Source organism: Suncus etruscus, chromosome 11 (genome assembly GCF_024139225.1).
Source record: "Suncus etruscus isolate mSunEtr1 chromosome 11, mSunEtr1.pri.cur, whole genome shotgun sequence".
Taxonomy (NCBI): Eukaryota; Metazoa; Chordata; class Mammalia; order Eulipotyphla; family Soricidae; genus Suncus; species Suncus etruscus.
The window spans coordinates 85,029,333-85,049,415 of NC_064858.1; the positions used below are offsets into that span (position 1 = coordinate 85,029,333).

A 20,083-nucleotide genomic window follows, 5' to 3' on the forward strand; every position below is an offset into this window, starting at 1 on the left:
ACAGTATTTACACTCTGCTTGGTGAGTGTAAATAAACAGAAGAAAACAAGAGGCTGAAAGGTAAAATCATAGTGTAACATGACTGAGCAGGAGCTCAATTCACTCCTTCCCTGCCTCCAATGTACCCCCTGAAGTGAGGGAAAGGCAGAATCCAGTAATTTATCAGGGCCCCACAGTGGAAGGTAGACTGGAACTTAGCCTACCTTGCCAGAGGTGTGACCACAAAAGAAAAAGCGATTTGTCTGTCTCATGATGGTGACTCCAGGTGTCTCAACTGCATACTGGGGAGGGAAGCAGAAGAAACAAGGGGGACAATTCTTCCCACAGACCAGAGAAACAGAAACCACACCCCCACACACACCCACATTCCTAATCCCCTCACACCCCCCCAAAATAACCTCTCAAATACACACACTCAGGCATGTTCCCAGCACTCTCTCACCCCCAAAATAATCTGAGCCCTGCAAAGTTCTTTTTTTGGGAGGGCCACACCCGGTGGTGCTCAGGGGTTACTCCTGGCTCTCTGCTCAGAAATCACTCCTGGCAGGCACAGGGGACCATATGGGATGCTGGGATTCAAACCAACATAGGTCCTGGTCGGCCGCTTGCAAGGCAAACGCCCTACTGCTGTGTTATCTCTCCGGCCCCTGCAAAGATCTTTCTGGTCCTAGGCTATACCTTCTGAGTCTCCTGGATAGTGTTGAGGTCAAACTCCAGTATGTGACTCTGCAGGCCCCCAACAAGCAGAGTGCTGCTGTCAGTCAGCAAGAGACTGTGCATGTCCTCACTCTCCTCAAGCCTGTAGAGGAGAATTGAGCTGGGGGGTCAGGCTCTCAAATCTCAGAGGCTTCCAGGCCCTTGGCTTTCCAATCTAGATGGAACCCTCTTTCCCAGTCCAGAACTGAGAAGCCACTTACAGGTAATCAAATATAATGAGGCCCCCTCGGGCCATGTATTTGAGGTTGTTCTTGGTGAGGAAAAGAATTCCATTTTCCAGGCTCTGGATCTGCCGGATGTCATCACTGCCATTAACCTGAAAGGATGAGTAGCGTTCCAACGTTGGGCCAAAAAATGAAGTGGCGTGACCCTGGAGATGATAAAAAAGACGAGATACACTGAGTTGAGGGCAGAGCCATCTGAGATGAAAGTCAAGGACAGATGTTATTTGGCTTGTCTCAGTTCTCTCATGGCCTTTCTGGCTTGCAGCAACCAAGTGTAAGGTGAAGGACAGAGTTAGTGATAAAGACACTAGAAAATATGGTTTTTAATTCTGCCAACATTACCTTATGCTCAATGAACAAACAAAAAATGAGCTAGAACTTAAAAAAGTACTTCTGTAAGTTCTATCTCATTTTTTTGTTTGTTTTTTGGGCAACCCAGTGATGCTGAGGGGTAACTCCTGGCTTTGTGCTAAGTCTAATGATGCTCTGGGGACCAGATGGGATGCTGGGGAATGAACCCATTCATTCAAGTCCAGGTTGGCAGCAAAGCAGGTCCCCTAGTCATTGTACTATTGTTCTGTTCCCTCTAGCCATTTTTTTTGGGGGGGGGGTCACACCCAGTGACGCTCAAGGGTTACTCCTGGCTCTGAATTCAGAAATCGCTCCTGGCAGACTTTGGGGACCATATGGAATGCCAAGATTTGAACCATCATCTGTCCTGGATCAGTCGAGTGCAAGTCGAGTGCAAGGCAAACACCCAACCACTGTGCTATCTCTCTGGCCCCTCTCTAGCCAAATTATTATATTCTCTACCCAAGATTTACTCAGTGGACAAAGTCACTGGGAGTCAATTTAAGTCTTGTTTACTTTCTTTTTTTTTTTTTTTTTTTTTTTTGGTTTTTTGGGCCACACCCGTTTGACGCTCAGGGGTTACTCCTGGCTGTGTGCTCAGAAATCGCCCCTGGCTTGGGGGGACCATATGGGACGCGGGGGGATCGAACCGCGGTCCGTTCCTTGGCTAGCGCTTGTAAGGCAGACACCTTACCTCTAGCGCCACCTTCCCGGCCCCTTGTTTACTTTCTTTCCTAAATATTTCTCAGATCTCAGGGCTGGAGAGAAAGTACAGTGGTAGGGAATTTTCCTTGCATGCAGCTGACCGGGGCTTGATTCTCTGCATCCCATATGGTACCCCTTGCCTGCTAGGAGTGATTATATTTTTGGGATTTTTGGGGGGGCACACCCAGTGATGCCCAGGGGTTACTTCTGGCCATGCACTCAGAAATTGCTCCTGGCTTGTGGGACTATATGGGATGCCAGGGGATCAAACTGCGGTCTATCCTACGCTAGCAAGGGCAAGGCAGACATCTTATCCCTTGTGCCACTGCTCTGGCCCACAGGGATGATTTCTGAATGCAGAGCACTGCCAGGTGTGACCAAACCAAACCAAAACCAAAAACATCTCAGATCTCTCCTTATATAGTCTTCTCCAAGAGTATTTCAGTTAGGTCTTCACATATTTTATATAAAATACTACAAGTGCCTGAAAACTGATCAGAGTCCTGCCCTATCTATTTTTTTTTGGGGGGGGGGGGCATACCTTGTGGTGCTCAGGGCTTACTCCTGGTTCTGCACTCAGGGACCACTCTTAGTAGGCTTAAGGGACCATACGGATGCCGAGGATCAAACTCAGGTCAGCCACATGCAAGGTAAGTGATCTACCTGTTGTACTATTACTGCAGTCCCCAGCATTGTCTCTCTCTCTTTTTTTTTTTTTGGTGGTTTTTGGGTCACGCCTGGCAGTGCTCAGGGGATATTCCTGGCTCCATGCTCAGAAATTGCTCTGGCAGGCACGGGGGACCATATGGGATGCCGGGATTTGAACTGATGACCTTCTGCATGAAAGGCAAATGCCTTACCTCCATGCTATCTCTCCGGCCCCCTGAATTGTCTCTTTTAAGTCAAAGTGTGTATATAAGCAAACTGGAACTTGTCACTGTGGACAGAGATCTTTAGTGGTTCCCAGGGCTCAAGTAATGCTCTGAATATGGCAGAATTCAATCCCCAGCACCACCTGGTCACCTCGCTTACCTGAGGGTGACCCCCTGGCACCAGACTGGAGTAGCCCCAAAGCACTGTCTGGTGTGATCTATTTGAGGCTAAAGAGATAGGTCAGCAAGTTGGAGTGCAAACTTAGCATGCAGGAGGCCTGAGTTAAGTCTCTAGCACTGCATGATCTCCCAAGCACCATTAGGAGCAATTTTCAAGCACTTAGTAAGCACAGATGTGGTCCCCAAACAACAGGCCCTGAGCACTACCTAGTATGGTCCAACCCCCATCACCAATAAAACATTAAAAATGAAAAAATTTTAAAGTAAATTATCAAAAAACTTCAGAAGTGGGGCCGGAGTGGTAGCAAAGCAGTAGGGTCTTTGCCTTGTATGCAGCTGACCCAGGACAGACGCGGGTTCGATCCCTGGCATCCCATATGGTCCCATGAGTCTGCCAGGAGTGATTTCTGAGTGCAGAGCCAGGAGTAACCCCTGAGTGCCACTAGGTGTGGCCCACAAAAAGCAAAACAAATAAATAAGCTTCAGAAGTGGCCAACTTGCTTTGCATGTAAGAGGCCCTAATACTGCATTAATATCACCAGATAAGACCTCCATGCAACAAGTTGAGAGTAGCCTAAGTACTAATAGTGTGACAAAACAAAACAAAAACAAGGGCTGGAGAGATAGCATGGAGGTAGGGTGTTTGCCTTGCATGAAGGACAGTGGTTCAAATCCTGGCATCCCATATGGTCTCCCGAGCCTGTCAGGAACAATTTCTGAGCTTAGAGTCAGGAGTAACCCCTGAGCACTGCCAGGTGTGACCCAAAAACAAGTAAAAATATCCCTGATTATAGTTGGGGCTGGAGTAATATTACAGAGGTAGAGTTTAATCCCTGGCATCCCATATGGCCCCTGAGACTCCAGGAATAATTCCTTAATTGCTTAATGCAGAGCCAGGAGTATCCCAAATACTACCAGATATGGCCCAAAATCCTGACCAAAAAAACCTAACAAAAAAGCCTCAGATTATTTGTAGTTCCTACACTCTGCAATTCCTCACTGTGCTAATATCCTAGGAAAGTTTATTATTCTATTATTCTTGTTTATTTTTGTTTGGTTTTTGGGCCAGACTTGGTGATGCTCAGGGGTTACTCCTGGCTCTGCGCTCAGAAATTGCTCCTGGCTTTGGGGGGCCATATGGGATGCCGGAAGATCGAACCGTGGTCTGTCCTAGGTCATTTGCATACAAGGCAAACACCCTACCACTGCGCCACTGCTCTGGCTCCTATTCTATTATTCTTGTATATCCCACTCTAAAAAAAAAAGCTGGAAGCTCTATTATTTTTATTTTAGGGCCATACCCAGTGGACTCCTGGTTCTGCATTTAAAGATTACTCCTCATTTAAAGGGAACCTATATTGTGCTGAGCTTCAAATCTAGCTTAGACATATGCAAGGCAAACATCCTGCATGCTATACTACTATTTTTTCCTGGCTCTTTCCCCTGTTCTTTTTTTTGGGGGGACCGACACTCAGTGGCATTCAGGGGTTACTCCTAGCTTTGCACTCAGAAGTCACTCCTGGCAGGTTTGAGGACCATATAGGATGCTGGGAATCAAACCTGGGTCTGTCCCAGGTAAGTAACGTGCAAGACAAAAATGCCTTACTCCTGTGCCTTTCCCCTGTTCTTTATCTGACTTACTCACATCTCAAAAATTCGTATCTCAGGGCTCCACTGAGTAACATAAAGGGGCCCTGAATTTGGTCCCTGGCACCACCACTGGGTAGGGAATACTGAGCGCGGCTGGTTATGCTCACCCTACGTACGCCCAAATAAATAAGACTCAGCTCAGATGTCGCTTCATTCTGGAGATCCTCTGACCCACATCTATGCTCACAAATGCAGTATATTTAAAAAAATCTGGGGGGGGGGGGGCCGGAGAGATAGCATGGAGGTAAGGCGTTTGCCTTTCATGCAGGAGGTCATCGGTTCGAATCCCGGCACCCCATATGGTCCCCTGTGCCTGCCAGGAGCAATTTCTGAGCCTGGAGCCAGAAATAACCCCTGAGCACTGCCGAGTGTGACCCAAAAATCACACAAAAAAAAAAAAAAATCTGGGGGGCCCACACCTGGTAGAGCTGAAGGGGTGCTTCTGGTAATGCCTAGGGAACTACAAGGAGCCAAAGATCAAACTTGGTTGTGGTGTTTTGTTTTGTTTTTGCCACATTCAGTGCTCAAGGGTTATTCCTGGGCACTGCCCTCAGAAATTGCTCCTGGCAAGCTCAGGGTACCATATGGGGTGCCAGGATCAAACTTGGGTCCGTCCCAGGTCGGTCACGTGCACAGCGAATACCCTACAACTGAGCACTCAGGAATTACGTTTTGTGTGTGTGAGTGTGTGTTTGGGCCACACCCAGTGAAACTCAGGAGTTACTCCTGGCAATGCACTCAGAAACTGCTACTGGCTTAGGGGACCATATGGGACTCCAGGGGATCGAACCTTGGTCTGTCCTAGGTTAGTGCTTGCAAGGCAGATGCCTTACCGATAGCACCACCACTCCAGCCCCAAGGAATTACTTTGTTTTTTGGGTCACTCCCGGCAGCGTTCAGGGGTTACTCCTGGCTCTAGGCTCAGAAATCGCTCCTGGCAGGCTTAGGGGACCATATGGGATGCTGGAATTTGAACCACCGTCCTTCTGCATGCAAGGCAAATGCCCTACCTCCATGCCATCTCTCAGGCCCCACAAGGAATTACTCTTTTTTTTTTTTTTTTTTTTTTTGGTTTTTGGGCCACACCCGGTAACGCTCAGGGGTTACTCCTGGCTATGCGCTCAGAAGTTGCTCCTGGCTTGGGGGACCATATGGGACACCGGGGGATCGAACCGCGGTCCGTCCAAGGCTACCGCAGGCAAGGCAGGCGCACCTTACCTTTAGCGCCACCGCCCGGCCCAAGGAATTACTCTTGATAGTGCTTGGAGGACTATATGGGATGCCAAGCATTAAATCTGGGTCAGCTACATGCAAGGCAAGCACCCTACCTCCTGTACTACCACTCTGGCCCCAAGGATAAAACTTAGACCTCAAATAAAGCATCCACTTCTGCTAACCTCCTTAGTTCCAAAATTATGATCATTTTCTTTTTTGGTGGTATGGTACAGAGAATCACACTCAGCATTTTTCAGGGGTTAATCCAGGTGGAGGCTGCTTACAAAGTAACTGGAGGACCATGCATACAGTACATATTTTTGCCAGGATTTGAACCACCGTCCGTCCTGGATTGGCTGCATGCAAGGCAAATGCCCTAACGCTGTGTTCTCTCTCTGGCCCAAGGAGTATGTTTTAGTTTTATTTTCTAGGTCTAAAACAACTCACTGAAATTAAAACAAGATTTAATTTTCTTTTGAATATTTGTTGTTGTTTTTAGACCACAAGGTTAGCTTTGTGCAAGGCAAATGTCCTACCTACTATATTATTTCTCCAATCCTGCGTGTGTGCATGCGTTTATGTGTAATCATACCTGGCAGTGCTCAAGACTTATTCCTGGTTCTGGTTATGTGCTCAGGGAGCACTCCTGGCAGAACTTGGGAGTTCATATGGTATAACCAGAGATTGAACCAGGGTCAGTCACAAACAACGCAAGTATTTTACCTGCTGTACTAACTCTCTGCCCCCACCCCCACCAGTTTAATTCTAACGGAAAAAACAATTTATGCCCTAGGAAAGTTAAATTTATAAACCAAGGATAGTATATTATTGCTTACAAGATCTTTGTGTTTCCTAGTATATTAGCAATAGAGATATACCCTATATTTGGATGCCAATAATTGAACCTAGGGCCTCACATTTCTTTTTTTTTTTTTTGGTTTTTGGTTTTTGGGCCACACCCGGTAACGCTCAGGGGTTACTCCTGGCTATGTGTTCAGAAGTTGCTCCTGGCTTGGGGGACCATATGGGACACCGGGGGATCGAACCGCGGTCCGTCCAAGGCTAGCGCAGGCAAGGCAGGCACCTTACCTTTAGTGCCACCGTCCAGCCCCGGGCCTCACATTTCTAAAGTATACACTCTAGGGGCCATCACCATAGTATATCAGATCAGGTGCTTGCGTTGCATATACCTATCCTGGGTTCAATTCTTGGCATCCCATATAGCTCCCTAAGCAGTACCATGCTCTAACTGCAGAGCCTAAGCACTGTTGTGTGTGGCCCCAAAACAAAACCCCTCACAAGAATGTTCTCTATTCATGGCCTGGATACAATTTTTCTTAAATTTTGGGGCTGGAGCAATAGCACAGTGGATAGGGTGTTTGCCTTGCATGAGGCTGACTCAGGTTTGATCCCTAGCATCCTGTATGGGCCCCCGAGCCTGCCTGGAGCTATTTCTGAGCGCAGAGTCAGGAGTAACTCAAGTGCTGCTAGGTGTCCCAAAAAAAACAAAACAAAAAAATAGATTAAAAAAATTGGTAGTTGGGGCCGAAGAGATAGCACAGCGGTTAGGCATTTGCTCTGCATGCAGAAGGATGGTGGTTCGAATCCCGGCGTCCCATATGGTCCCCCGAGCATAGAGCCAGGAGTAGCCCCTGAGTGCTGCCGGGTGTGACCCAAAAAACAAACAAACAAAAAAATTTGTAGTAGTATTGTTTTTGGACATCTGGCAGTGTTTGGAGATACTACTGGCTCAGTACCCAGGGACACTTTAGACCTAGGTGGTATCAGGGATCAAATCAGGGTCTGCTGCAAACAAGGAAACTCCTAATTCTAGCACAACCTCTCCAACCCCTATTTTTAAAAAAATTCAGGGCTGCTCTTTCAAACCCATGTTCTCTCTTCAATATGTATCTTTGCTTGGTTGCTGTATTTCACTCTGAGAAGCCCATGTTCTTTTTTTTTTTTTTTTGGTTTTGGGTCACATCTAGCAACATTCAGGGGTTACTCCTGGTTCTACGCTCAGAAATCGCTCCTGGCAGGCTGGGGGGTGGGGCAGGGCGGGGGGAGACCATATGGGATGCCGGGATGCAAATCACTGTCCTCCTGCATGCAAGGCAAATGCTCTAAGACCTCCATGTTATCTCTTTGCCCTCCTCCCATGTTCTCTCTTGAACATGCATTCCTCTTTCTCTTCCCTCATCTCTCTCTTTTTTTGGGGAGCACATTCGGTGATGCTCAGGGCTTATTCCTGTATTTACACTCAGATATCACTCTTGGTTGGTTTGTGGGCCCTTATGGATGCTTGGGATCAAACCAGATAAGGCAAGTGGCCTACTAGTTGTACTCTGATCCCTCTCCTCAAACTTTTTTTTTTTTTTTGGTTTTTGGGCCATACCCGGTGACGCTCAGGGGTTACTCCTGGCTATGCGCTCAGAAGTCGCTCCTGGCTTGGGGGACCATATGGGATGCCGGGGGATCGAACCGCGGTCTGTCCTAGGCTAGCGCAGGTAAGGCAGGCACCTTACCTTTAGCGCCACCGCCCGGCCCCTCTCCTCAAACTTTTTAAATTTCATTTAATAAAAACTATCTTTACACAAACACCACAGCAGGGGGAGGGGTTGGGGCACACCTGATCATGCAAATAAACAGCAAAATAATATACTTTGCATATAGGAAAAGGTTCAATCCCCAGAACTCACGGTCTCATTAGCACCTGGATAGGAGTAGCAGCCCCATAGGTTGCAAATAAAAATAGGTATGAAGAGACAGAACAAAAATCAAGCATGTGGGGCCAAAGAGGTAGCATGGAGGTAAGGCATTTGCCTTGCATGCAGGACGGTGGTTCGAATCCCAGCATCCCATATGGTCCCCTGAGCCTGCCGGGAGCGATTTCTGAGTGCAGAGCCAGGAGTAACCCCTGAGCGCTGCCGGGTGTGACCCAAAAACAAAAACAGAAAAAAAATATCAAGCATGTGGCTGTGGCTGTGGCTGTATGGTCCCTATAAGCACTGCCAGGTGTAGTCCCTGAGCAGAGAGTCAGGAGTGGCCCCTGAGTACTGACAGATGTGAGGCCCTTTTTCAAAACAAAGATTTAAAAATGTCAATACAGGGGTCTGAGAGATAGCACAGCGGTAGGGCGTTTGCCTTGCATGCAGCTGACCCGGTTTAATTCTCAGCATCCCATATGATCCCCCAGCCTGCCGTGGGAGATTTCTGAGTGCATAGCTAGGAGTGACCCCTGGGCACAAATGGGGGTGGCCCAAAAACCAATCAATCAATAAAACTTAAAACAAATGTCAGTTCATTACTCTCGAAGACATTAAAATCAATCAGAAAGGGCTGGAGCAATACGATAATGAAAAAAGTGCTTGCCTTGGGCCGGGAAGGTGGCGCTAGAAGTAAGGTGTCTGCCTTGCAAGCGCTACCGTAGGACGGACCGCGGTTCTATCCCCCGGTGTCCCATATGGTCCACCCAAGCCAGGGGCAATTTCTGAGCACATAGCCAGGAGTAACCCCTGAGCATCAAATGGGTGTGGCCCAAAAACCAAAAAAAAAAAAAAAAAAAAAAGTGCTTGCCTTGCACACAGTGAAATGGGTTTGATCTCTGGTATCATGTATTTCCCCAAATCACAGCAACAGTGATCCCTGGTTTTGTGCTTAGGAATTACTCTTGGTAACAATAGGGGTACCTAGTTAGGGATGCTGGGGATAGAATCCAAGTCAGTGGCGTGGAAGACAGAAACCCTATCCATTATACTATCACTCTGGGACTTCCCCACTCCTCAACACTCTTATCAACCTATAAACCAAAGTATTGCAAGTTAAGTAGGATGTCTTCTGAAAACAACAAATTTCTGAATTCATCTCTGGATCTTCTGGTTCCCCTTTTCTCCCTCCACTCTGCTCCTCTTGGCATCATTTAAAGGTTCAATCTACTCAACACAGTTCTCAGTCCCTGCAAATCAATTGTCCTGTAACTACAACTAGAAAAATTACCTCTAACATTTCCTTACAAAGAGGTGCAATTCTGGGGCCGGGCGGTGGCGCTAGAGGTAAGGTGCCTCCCTTGCCTGCGCTAGCCTTGGACGGACAGTGGTTCGATCCCCCAGCGTCCCATATGGTTCCCCAAGCCAGGAGCGACTTTTTTTTTTTTTTTTTTTTGTAGTTTTTGGGTCACACCCAGCAGTGCTCAGGGGTTATTCCTGGCTCCAGGCTCAGAAATTGCTCCTGGCAGGCACGGGGGACCACATGGGGTGCCGGGATTTGAACCGATAACCTCGAGCATGAAAGGCAAACTCCTTACCTCCATGCTATCTCTCCGGCCCCCAGGAGCGACTTCTGAGCGCATAGCCAGGAGTAACCCCTGAGCGTCACCGGGTGTGGCCCAAAAATAAAAAATAAAAAAATACACTCACAAAGAGGTGCAATTCTTTTGTTGTTTTTGTTTTGAGTCCACACTCAAGAGATGCTCAGGGATCATATCTAGTAACGCTCAGGGGAACATGCAGTGACTGGAAACTGAACCAAGGTCTCCAGGATACAAAATTATCTGCTCAGACATTTGGATCAATCTCTCTGGCCCATACAAAGAGTTATAGCTCTTACCCCATGGCTTCCCACCCACAGCATCTCCTCGTGCAAGTCAAAGTGGGAGACGGAGACAGGCACGCCCACTTCTGCCACCACACTGTGCAATTCAGAGTAGACACCTTCCATTATGTGCACTGATTCTTGGACAGGAAGAGCCTCCAAGGCCACTCCCTCCGGATCCAACTCCACATTTTGTAGCAGACTTGGGTTCAGGTGGGCATCGAGAACAGGGTCCAAGGTAGAATGCATGGCTGGGGCATATTCTGCCAGTCCAGGGTCCAGACCCTCGAAGTTCATGATGGTGGTGGTGGTGATGATGGTGATGAAAAGATCAGCAGATTAGGCTGAGTCACTCCCTCCCTGGAAAATACCTCACCTAACCTTCAGCAGGTCGGCACCAGTGGACCTAGAATGGACATCCTGGCCTGCAAAGGGAAAGAAGTAACTCAGTCAGAGGTGGTGCAAATACTTGTACTCAGTTTATTACAGGTTGCATTGGAAGGATGAGACAAGAAGACAGGAGAATGTCTAAAAAACTAAAGCAGGTAGGAAAGGGGTTGGTGCCCTCCCTACTTCCCACCAATACACTATCTATCGAACCTAATCCTTGACTTCCTTTTTCACTTCCTTCAAGTCTGCTCACTTGCCCTGGAATGAACAGCAAAGCAACTCTGGATTTAGGAATTAAGTAGCAGAGATGACAGGGCTTATTTCCAAGAACAGGGGGGTGAGGTAGAGTTGACAGATGGGTGGGTAAAGAAAGGAAGAGTTTCCCAGCATCCTTTGCAAAGCACCCAGCATTCTCTAGGGGGCCATCAGAATGGCCATTGCCCACAACGGGGAAGGGGCGACAGGGGGACCGGAAAGGAAATGTTAAATTACCCAGAGTCCTCTAGGGGCGGTTGGTGGAGCTCAGAAACCAATGACCTAGAATCCTTTCCCATCAGCGGAGAGGAGGCTTTGGAGCGAGGGTCAGATGTGTCTCCTGGGATGCTTATGGGGAATGTGTGTCATTATCAAAATTTCTCCAGGGCGGATATTTTGGAGCTCGCGGAATTAAAATGAGTAAGAGGGACCGCAAGCGCCATCAGTTCCGCGGGAAATTCCAGTTTCCTACTTCTTCCCCGCGCCGAAAGTACGACGGCGAAAGGGGCGTGGGCTTCCGGTCGTAGCTACCAATCAGAAAGGAGTAAGCCCGCCACAACCACCAATCAGAAAGGAGTTGTGATCTTTTCAGCCAATCACGAGGGACTTCCGTGAGAAAGCGCGTGACTTAAGGAACTGCGCGGACATAAATGACAGTAAGCTACGGGCCGCCGTTAGGGACAAACGGATTCAGGCCCTGGGGCTTTTGGCTGTTGTTGAAAGCCATCTTTTCTCCATAAAGGCAAAGATCCCGAAGCCGAATTTCAATGCTTTTTTTAACTTTAGAAATACTAAAATGGGGCCCGGAGAGATAGCACAGCGGCATTTGCCTTGCAGGCAGCCGATCCAGCACCAAAGGTGGTTGGTTCGAATCCCGGTGTCCCATATGGTCCCCCGTGCCTTCCAGGAGCTATTTCTGAGCAGACAGCCAGGAGTAACCCCTGAGCAATGCCGGGTGTGACCCAAAAACAAAAAAACAAAAACAAAAACAAAAACAAACAAGAAATACTAAAATAAGGGTCCGGAGCGATACAACAGTCTTGCATGTGGCAATCCGAATTTAATTTAATATCTGGGCCCCTGAGCCTCGCCAGGAGTTACAGCATAACTATGAGTAAACCCTGAGCACAGCTGGGTGTGACCCCAAAACAAACAAAAAACAAACCCAAAACCTAGAAGGAAGAATGTCCAAAGCATAGGACTGGTAACCAACTGCTGGGTATTCCCCCCACGATTCTTAGACCAGGCCCTCTTTCCACGGTGCTCTTTTAGAGTTTGACCACCTCTGACCCTACTGTCCCCTAAAATTTGCTGGCATTTCCTATGACAGACATACGAGAGTGAAAATTTTGGGGGAAAACAATTTAAAACGAAAGCAAGAACCAAGCTCCAGTCGGATTTTAGCCTCCACTTTCTGTGATTAATTTTAAAGACATGCATTTGAAATTCTCATCAGGAATTATTCTCTTCCCCCCACGGTCTTCAGTCATATTCCCAATGGAACAAGGCCCGGAAGCTATCAAATTTCCCTTGCTGAACTGGGCGTTACCTGGAGGAAGTACTGTAAATTAAAACTTACCTTCCCCAAATTTAAGGATTTAGTATCAACAGTTCTGAGGAATTCTTGCTTCCTGGAACAATGGAAGTTACATTGTGGTGGATTCAGGTTTGAGGATGTCACTTTTGTTCCTAAAGGGGACAATAGAAGCCGTTGGTGGGAGGGATTTCTCAGAATACAGTATATTAAAACTTTTTTTTGGTTTGTGTTTTTGGGTCACACCGGCAGCGCTCAGGGGTTACTCCTGGCTCTACACTCAGAAATCACTCCTGGCAGGCTTGGGGGAACCATATGGGAGGCCGGGATTCGAACCACCGACCTTCTGCATGCAAGGCAAATGCCTTACCTCCATGCTATCTCTCCAGCCCCATTAAAACATTTTTCTCTCAGTAAATGCAGACCTCAAAAAAACAGAAAACGGGCCCAGAGAGATAGCACAGCGGTGTTTGCCTTGCAAGCAGCTGATTCAGGACCAAAGGTGGTTGGTTCAAATCCCGGTGTCCCATATGGTCGTCCGTGCCTGCCAAAAAAAACAGAAAACAACCCAGAAGTAATTAATTATTGAGTAAGGACTACTACTCAGGGGTCCCTGGCTGAACTGGGAAGACCATAAGCCGTTTGAGATGGGTCACATTTATAAGGCCAATATTAACCTCTGTATTATCTCTCTGGTTCCAAAATGTCCCCAGAATTTAGATTTCTAGGACTCCTTAGAGTTCTGGACTTGGACAATGAAGAATGCAAAGAAAAAACGTTTTTAACTCAGCAGATTCCTCCAACTATTTTGATTTCACAGGTTTGTAAGTTTAAAAACCTCATAAGGATGTTTGTTAGTACACTAGTATGATTAGGGCATTTGCCTTGGTTGACCCAGGTTTGATCCCTGGCACTCAGCACTGCCAGAAATAACACCATCACTGGGTGTAGGCAAAAACAACAACAACAACAACAACAAAACCCGCACACACAACCTCATAAGGGGCCAGGATACTGTGGGTAGGACATTTGCCTGGCATGCAACAAATGTGGGATTGATTCTGACACTCCATATGGTCCCCTGAGCCCCATCAGGAGTAATCCCTGAACACAGATCCAGATGTATGTTCTGAACACAGATAGATGTAGCCCCACTTATACCCCAATAAAAGCAAGATGAGACCCAGGAAGTAAAGCAGAGGGTTAGTGCACATGTGTATTGGAGGCTAGGGTTCAATCTCTGGTCTTGAGACACCATCAAGAGTAGCCCCTGAACACCAATGAGTGTCGTCCTGAACAAAAGAAAATATAACAAAATTTGCCTAAGGTAGCCAGGATGATGGCTCAGTGGCTAAAGATCCTGCCAGTGGCTAAAGATTTTCTGGTAGCAGCCTTGAGTTGATCTTAGTCCCAGTTCCACATTAAAACACAGAAATGACCTAGCTGTGCTGCTGCTGTTGTGCTATCTGTGAACCTGAGCCACACCACAGCCAGATGTGTGCCAGCACAACTAATAAGTGTGAGCCCTGGTGACCATAATTTAAAAGGTTGTTTAAGCTCCAGAGTCAGGAGTGTAACACATCTCCCACCATTTGTGTGAGCACCACAGCTAAAGTGTGTGACTTATGAGCTCTAGAACCAGAAAATTTCATTCCTGGCAAGCACTGCAGCCAAGAGTGTAAGCACTGTGATCTAATTATTCAACCCTGGCAAGCACTATACCAAACATGAGGATGTCCCCAGGTCATCACAACAACATCAAAGGGAAGAAAGAGATGGGAGAATTAAAATTTTCTAAATTTCTGGGCAAAAAAAAATAAATACATAAATAAAAATTTCTGGGCATGGAACCAGAGTACATGGTGATAGTACAGATGGTAGGGTACTTGACTTGCACGCAGCTGACCCAGATTAAATTCCTGGCACCACGTATGATCTCTTGAGCACTGCCAAGAGTAATAATTAAGCCCAGAGCCAGGAATATTATTATTATTATTATTATTATTTTGGTTTTTGGGCCACACCCAGCAGTGCTCAGGGGTTCCTCCTGGCTGTCTGCTCAGAAATAGCTCCTGGCAGGCACGGGGGACCATATGGGACATCGGGATTCGAACCAACCACCTTTGGTCCTGGATCGGCTGCTTACAAGGCAAACGCTGCTGTGCTAACTCTCCGGGCCCTTTTTTTTTTTTTTTTTTTGGTGAATATTCTTGAGCACTGCTGGGTTTGGACCAAAAAAATTTCCAGGGGCCAAAGAGATAGCATGGAGGTAGGGCATTTGCATTGCATACAGAAGGATGGTGATTCGAATCCCGGCATCCCATATGGTCCCCCATGCCTGCCAGGAGTGGTTTCTGAGCACAGATTCAGGAGTGACCTCTGAGTGCTGCCGGGTATGACCCAAAAACCAAAAACAAAAAAAATTCTGGCAGGACCAGAGAAATGGCACAGAAGTTGAAGACATTTGCTTTGCATGCAGCAGATTCTGGTTAATCCTAATACTAAATAGTGTACATGAAGTACTGCCAGGTATGGCCTCCAAAAACCAAAAGTCTCACAAGACTTAGGGTCTGAAAGACCTAGATGACTCCTATGCTTTCAGAAATGTCTATATTGTTACCAAATTGAGAGACTTAATAGAACTATGATAATTCTAGGACCTGACATTCTTAAAAGATACCTGGGCTAAATGAGCTACATACAAAGATATTAATCATAATGCCCAATACATGGAACAACTGAAGATGCAGAATCTGAAGCCAGATTTTCTTCATTGCAACTTTTTTGGGGAGCTGGGGAAGGTGATAGTTACCAGGGGCTACTTCTGGTTCTATATTCAGGATCATGCAGTGCCAGGAATAGAACCAGGGTCAGTAAATTACAAGGCAAGTTAAGTGCCTTACTGTGATACTATCTCTTCAGCTCTACAACCATTTTTTTTTTTGGTTTTTGGGTCACACCAGGCAGCACTCGGGTTAGCTCTGCACTCAGAAATTGCTCCTGTCAGGCTTGGGGGACCTTATGGGATGCCGGGAATCTAACTGAAGTCCGTGCTGGATTGGCCTCGTGCAAGGCAAACACCCCTACAACCATTATTCTTTATTTTTTATTTTATTTTATTTTATTTTACTTTTTTTTTTTTTTTTTGATTTTTTGGGCCACACCCGTTTGACGCTCAGGGGTTACTCCTGGCTATGTGCTCAGAAATCGCCCCTGGCTTGGGGGGACCATATGGGACGCCGGGGGATCGAACCCGGTCCGTTCCTTGGCTAGCGCTTGTAAGGCAGACACCTTACCTCTAGTGCCACTTCTCCGCGCCCCCCCTTTTTTAAATCTTATTTATTTCTGAGGCTTTATTTATTTATTTTTTTTACAACCATCATTCTTAATGACTCAAGGGAACTTCAACAGGATTTGGAATTTGGGCATCCAACTGAAAAGGCCTGCTTTGGGGTGTCAGGAGTGTCTAGTGAATGTGATTTGCATAATAATTGAGATCCCACTGACGTCAAGGGCAACTTGCAGCTCCAGGTCAAATTTAGACTACAAGTAATAGCTGCCACACAACAATCCCACATTGGCCTCATCAACTCTGCTTCCTATCCAAGTCCTGCAGCATCAGGAAGTGAAACAAAACCACAGAACCCCGTGCCTCCAGCTCACCCTGAGCCAGGCTCAACCTATCTCCCAGGCTCAACTTCCTCCTCACTCTCATCACTTTTCATCTCCTGTCCTTTTTGGGCTCTCAGAATGGAGCTAGAGGTGAGACAGCCATAGGAGACATTAAACCAGTGAGATGAGATTCCCTCAGTTCCCTCACCTTCAATTCCTTTATTGTATTTGTATTCACTCTATGAAGAAACAGAGAAACCATTTCTCACTCAAACTGAGATAATGTTTCTGATGCTGGAACTGTTTATCAAAAGGGCGAATTGACCAGGAAGTCAGAACATTTGAATCAGAAGTTTCATGGCCAGTTTTGGATAGTTCTATGGGAAAGAAGACCTCCACTAGGGTGAAATTCTCAGTGGAAAAGGATCAACCCCTTGGGGAAGCTTTGGGAGCCATCAGTGTGGTCACTCATGGCCTTATTCTGACGTCCAAATGGGACCCTCCATTGGGGTTGGGACAGTCCCAGATTTTGACCACCCTCTTCAACTCCCACACCCCGATTTCATACTCTCAGCTATTTCACTAAGGTTGCATCAGGGAAGATGATGAAATGTGGCAGCGGATTTTACCCACAGATGCAACAAGCTGAAGGACAGGACAGGGTCATGACACTGTACCTTCAACTACTTGGCTTGGACTCTATAGCCATGAATCATGGAAGTGACTGAGTAGGAGCCAGAGTGGTAGCACAGCGGTAAGGCATTTGCCTTGCACGTGGCCAACCCAAAATGAACCAGGTTCTATTCCTGACATCTCATACGGTTCCCCGAGCCTGCCAGGAGTAACTTTTGAGTGCAGAGCCAGGAGTAACCTCTGAGTGCCACTGGGTGTGGTCCCGCCAAAAAAGGAAGTGACTGAGCACTGGGCATCTCTGTTTGATTTCTAGCCCTTGCTTAAACTGATCCTCAAAGAACCATTATGTAACCATTATGCCCCAATTGGGGCACTAAATTTGAGTGATGTAGTTTTCCCCTCAGAGCTTACTCCTGGCTCTATGCTCAGCCATCACTTCTGGTGGGCTTGGAGGACCATATGGGGTGCCGCATATTGAACCTGGGTTGGCTGTATCAAGTTCCCTAGCTGCTGTACTATCATTTCATCCCCTGATGGAGCTTGCTTTCTTCTCTTTCTTTCTTTCTTTCTTTCTTTCTTTCTTTCTTTCTTTCTTTCTTTCTTTCTTTCTTTCTTTCTTTCTTTCTTTCTTTCTTTCTTTCTTTCTTTCTTTCTTTCTTTCTTTCTTTCTTTCTTTCCCTTCCTTCCTTCTATCTTTCTTTTTTTTTTTTTTGGTTTTTGGGTCACACCGGGCAGTGCTCAGGGGTTACTCCTGGCTGTCTGCTCAGAAATAGCTCCTGGCAGGCACGGGAGACCATATGGGACACCGGGATTCGAACCAACCACCTTAGGTCCTGGATCGGCTGCTTGCAAGGCAAACGCCGCTATGCTATCTCTCCGGGCCCCCTTCCTTCTATCTTTCTTCCTTCCTTCCTTCCTTCCTTCCTTCCTTCCTTCCTTCCTTCTTCCTTCCTTCCTTCCTTCCTTCCTTCCTTCCTTCCTTCCTTCCTTTCTTCCTCCCTTCCTCCCTTCCTTTCTTTCCTTCCTTTCTTCCTTTCTTCCTTCCTCCCTTCCCTTCTTTCCTTCCTTTCTTCCTTTCTTCCTTCCTCCCTTCCCTTCCCTTCCTCCCTTCCCTTCCTCCCTTCCCTTCCTCCCTTCCTCCCTTCCTTCCTTCCTTCCTTCCTTCCTTCCTTCCTTCCTTCCTTCCTTCCTTCCTTCCTTCCTTCCTTCTTTCCTTCCTTCCTTCCTTTTTTTTTTTTTTTGGTGTTTGGGTCACACCGGTGACACTCAGGGGTTACTCCTGGCTATGTGCTCAGAAGTCGCTCCTGGCTTGGGGGACCATATGGGACACTGGGGAATTGAACTGTGGTCCATCCAAGGCTAGCACAGGCAAGGCAGGCACCTTACCTCTAGCACCACCGCCCAGCCCCTCTTTCTTTCTTTTTTGGGTTACACTCGGCAACTCAGGGATTCCTCCTGACTCTACACTCAGAAATCGCTCCTGGCAGGCTCAAGGGACCATATGGGATGCCGGGATTTGAACCACTGTCCTTCTGCATGCAAGACAAATGCCTTACCTCCATGCTATCTCTCCGGCCCTCTGATGGAGATTTCTTAGCATCATCTCTCCCTCCAACCTTACCAACCTCAATCAGAGGCACCCATGTTCCTTGGCTTGAGAAATAGAAATTTTACAAGGCCAGAGAGATAGTACAGTGAGTAAGGCACTTGTGTAAAACATAACCAAAGTGATAACACAGTGGATAGAGCATTTACCTTGCACATGGCTGACCTGGGTTCAACCCCCAGCATCCATATGGTCCTCCAAGCCTGCCAGGAGTAATTTTCTGAGCACAGAGGCAGGAATAAGTCATGAGTGCCTTTGGGTATAACCCCAAAACAAACAAACAAAAATCCCCAATCAATCAAACAAACAAAAAACCATAGCCAACTGAATTTGATCCCAGCACCCCTTATGATCTAGATTTCTGAGCTTGCCAGGTATGATCCCTGAGCATACAGCCAGGAGTCAACCAAGAAGGGATTAAAGTTCCAACAATCATGTCCTTTGCCAGAGGATTCTGGAGTTCGCTCCAGTGTGAGGCTTGCTGGTCTGCACTTATCTTTACCCTCACCCCAAGAAGGTTATAATGCAGACAGATTGTGCAAACATGGAGGTTAAAAATTCTACCCTTGGGGCCGGGCGGTGGCGCTGGAGGTAAGGTGCCTGCCTTACCTGCGCTAGCCTAGGAGACGGACCGCGGTTCGATCCCCCGGCGTCCCATATGGTCCCCCAAGCCAGGAGCGACTTCTGAGCGCATAGCCAGGAGTAACCCCTGAGCGTTACCGGGTGTGGCCCAAAAACCAAAAAAAAAAAAAAAAATTCTACCCTGCCTCCCAAGGGAAGTGGATGGGGGGGGGGGGGAACAGGTGTCTCAAAAAGCCTGATTAGCTTGCTCTAAAGAATTTGTAGGCTGAGTAGCGTTTTTGCCTTATGGTTCTATCTTGGGAATTTATTGATTGGATTTCAAGATTGAAGTAAGAGACCAAATCTTTGTTGTTGTTGTTGTTGTTGTTTTGGGTTTTGGGCCACACCCGGAAGTGCTCAGGGGTTACTCCTGGCTGTCTGCTCAGAAATAGCTCCTGGCAGGCACGGGGGACCATATGGGACACCGGGATTCGAACCAACCACCTTTGGTCCTGGATCGGCTGCTTGCAAGGCAAACGCCGCTGTGCTATCTCTCCGGGCCCGAGACCAAATCTTGTACTCTCTCCTCCACAGTGACAATTGAGGAGGGGTATAACAACACTACTGCTTGTAAATTGATTTCCAGCTCACAAAGGGCCTTTGAGTTCAGCTCTCTCAGTGAAAAGAACACCTTTTTTTTTTTTTTTTGTTGGGGGGGGGCCACACCCGGCAGTGCTCAGGGATTACTCCTGGCTGTTTGCTCAGAAATAGCTCCTGGCAGGCATGGGGGACCATATGGGACACCGGGATTCGAACCAACCACCTTTGGTCCTGGATCGGCTGCTTGCAAGGCAAACGCCGCTGTGCTATCTCTCCGGGCCCGAAAAGAACACTTTCTAACGTGTGTGTGTGTGTGTGTGTGTGTGTGTGTGTGTGGTGTGTGTGTCTATTTCTGGTGACACTTTCTCCAGGGGATCTGTTGTATGCC

The 20,083-nt window shown here is 47.3% G+C and overlaps 1 protein-coding gene across 4 annotated transcripts in view; it reads right to left on the minus strand.

The window, feature by feature from the left end:
- Positions 1-11,594, minus strand: part of PAN2 (poly(A) specific ribonuclease subunit PAN2) — a 28,041-nt gene extending 16,447 nt beyond the window's left edge. For all 4 annotated transcript variants that reach the window (XM_049783986.1, XM_049783983.1, XM_049783984.1 and 1 more), the window contains exons 1-5: positions 11,387-11,594; positions 10,520-10,929; positions 918-1,087; positions 679-799; positions 204-281 (exon numbers count right to left, since the gene is read on the minus strand). In XM_049783986.1, the coding sequence (XP_049639943.1) occupies positions 204-281; positions 679-799; positions 918-1,087; positions 10,520-10,801 (651 nt within the window). In that variant the 5' untranslated portion in view covers positions 10,802-10,929; positions 11,387-11,594. The remainder of the gene's footprint in view (positions 1-203; positions 282-678; positions 800-917; positions 1,088-10,519; positions 10,930-11,386) is intronic.
- Between the last annotated feature and the right edge of the window lie 8,489 nt (positions 11,595-20,083).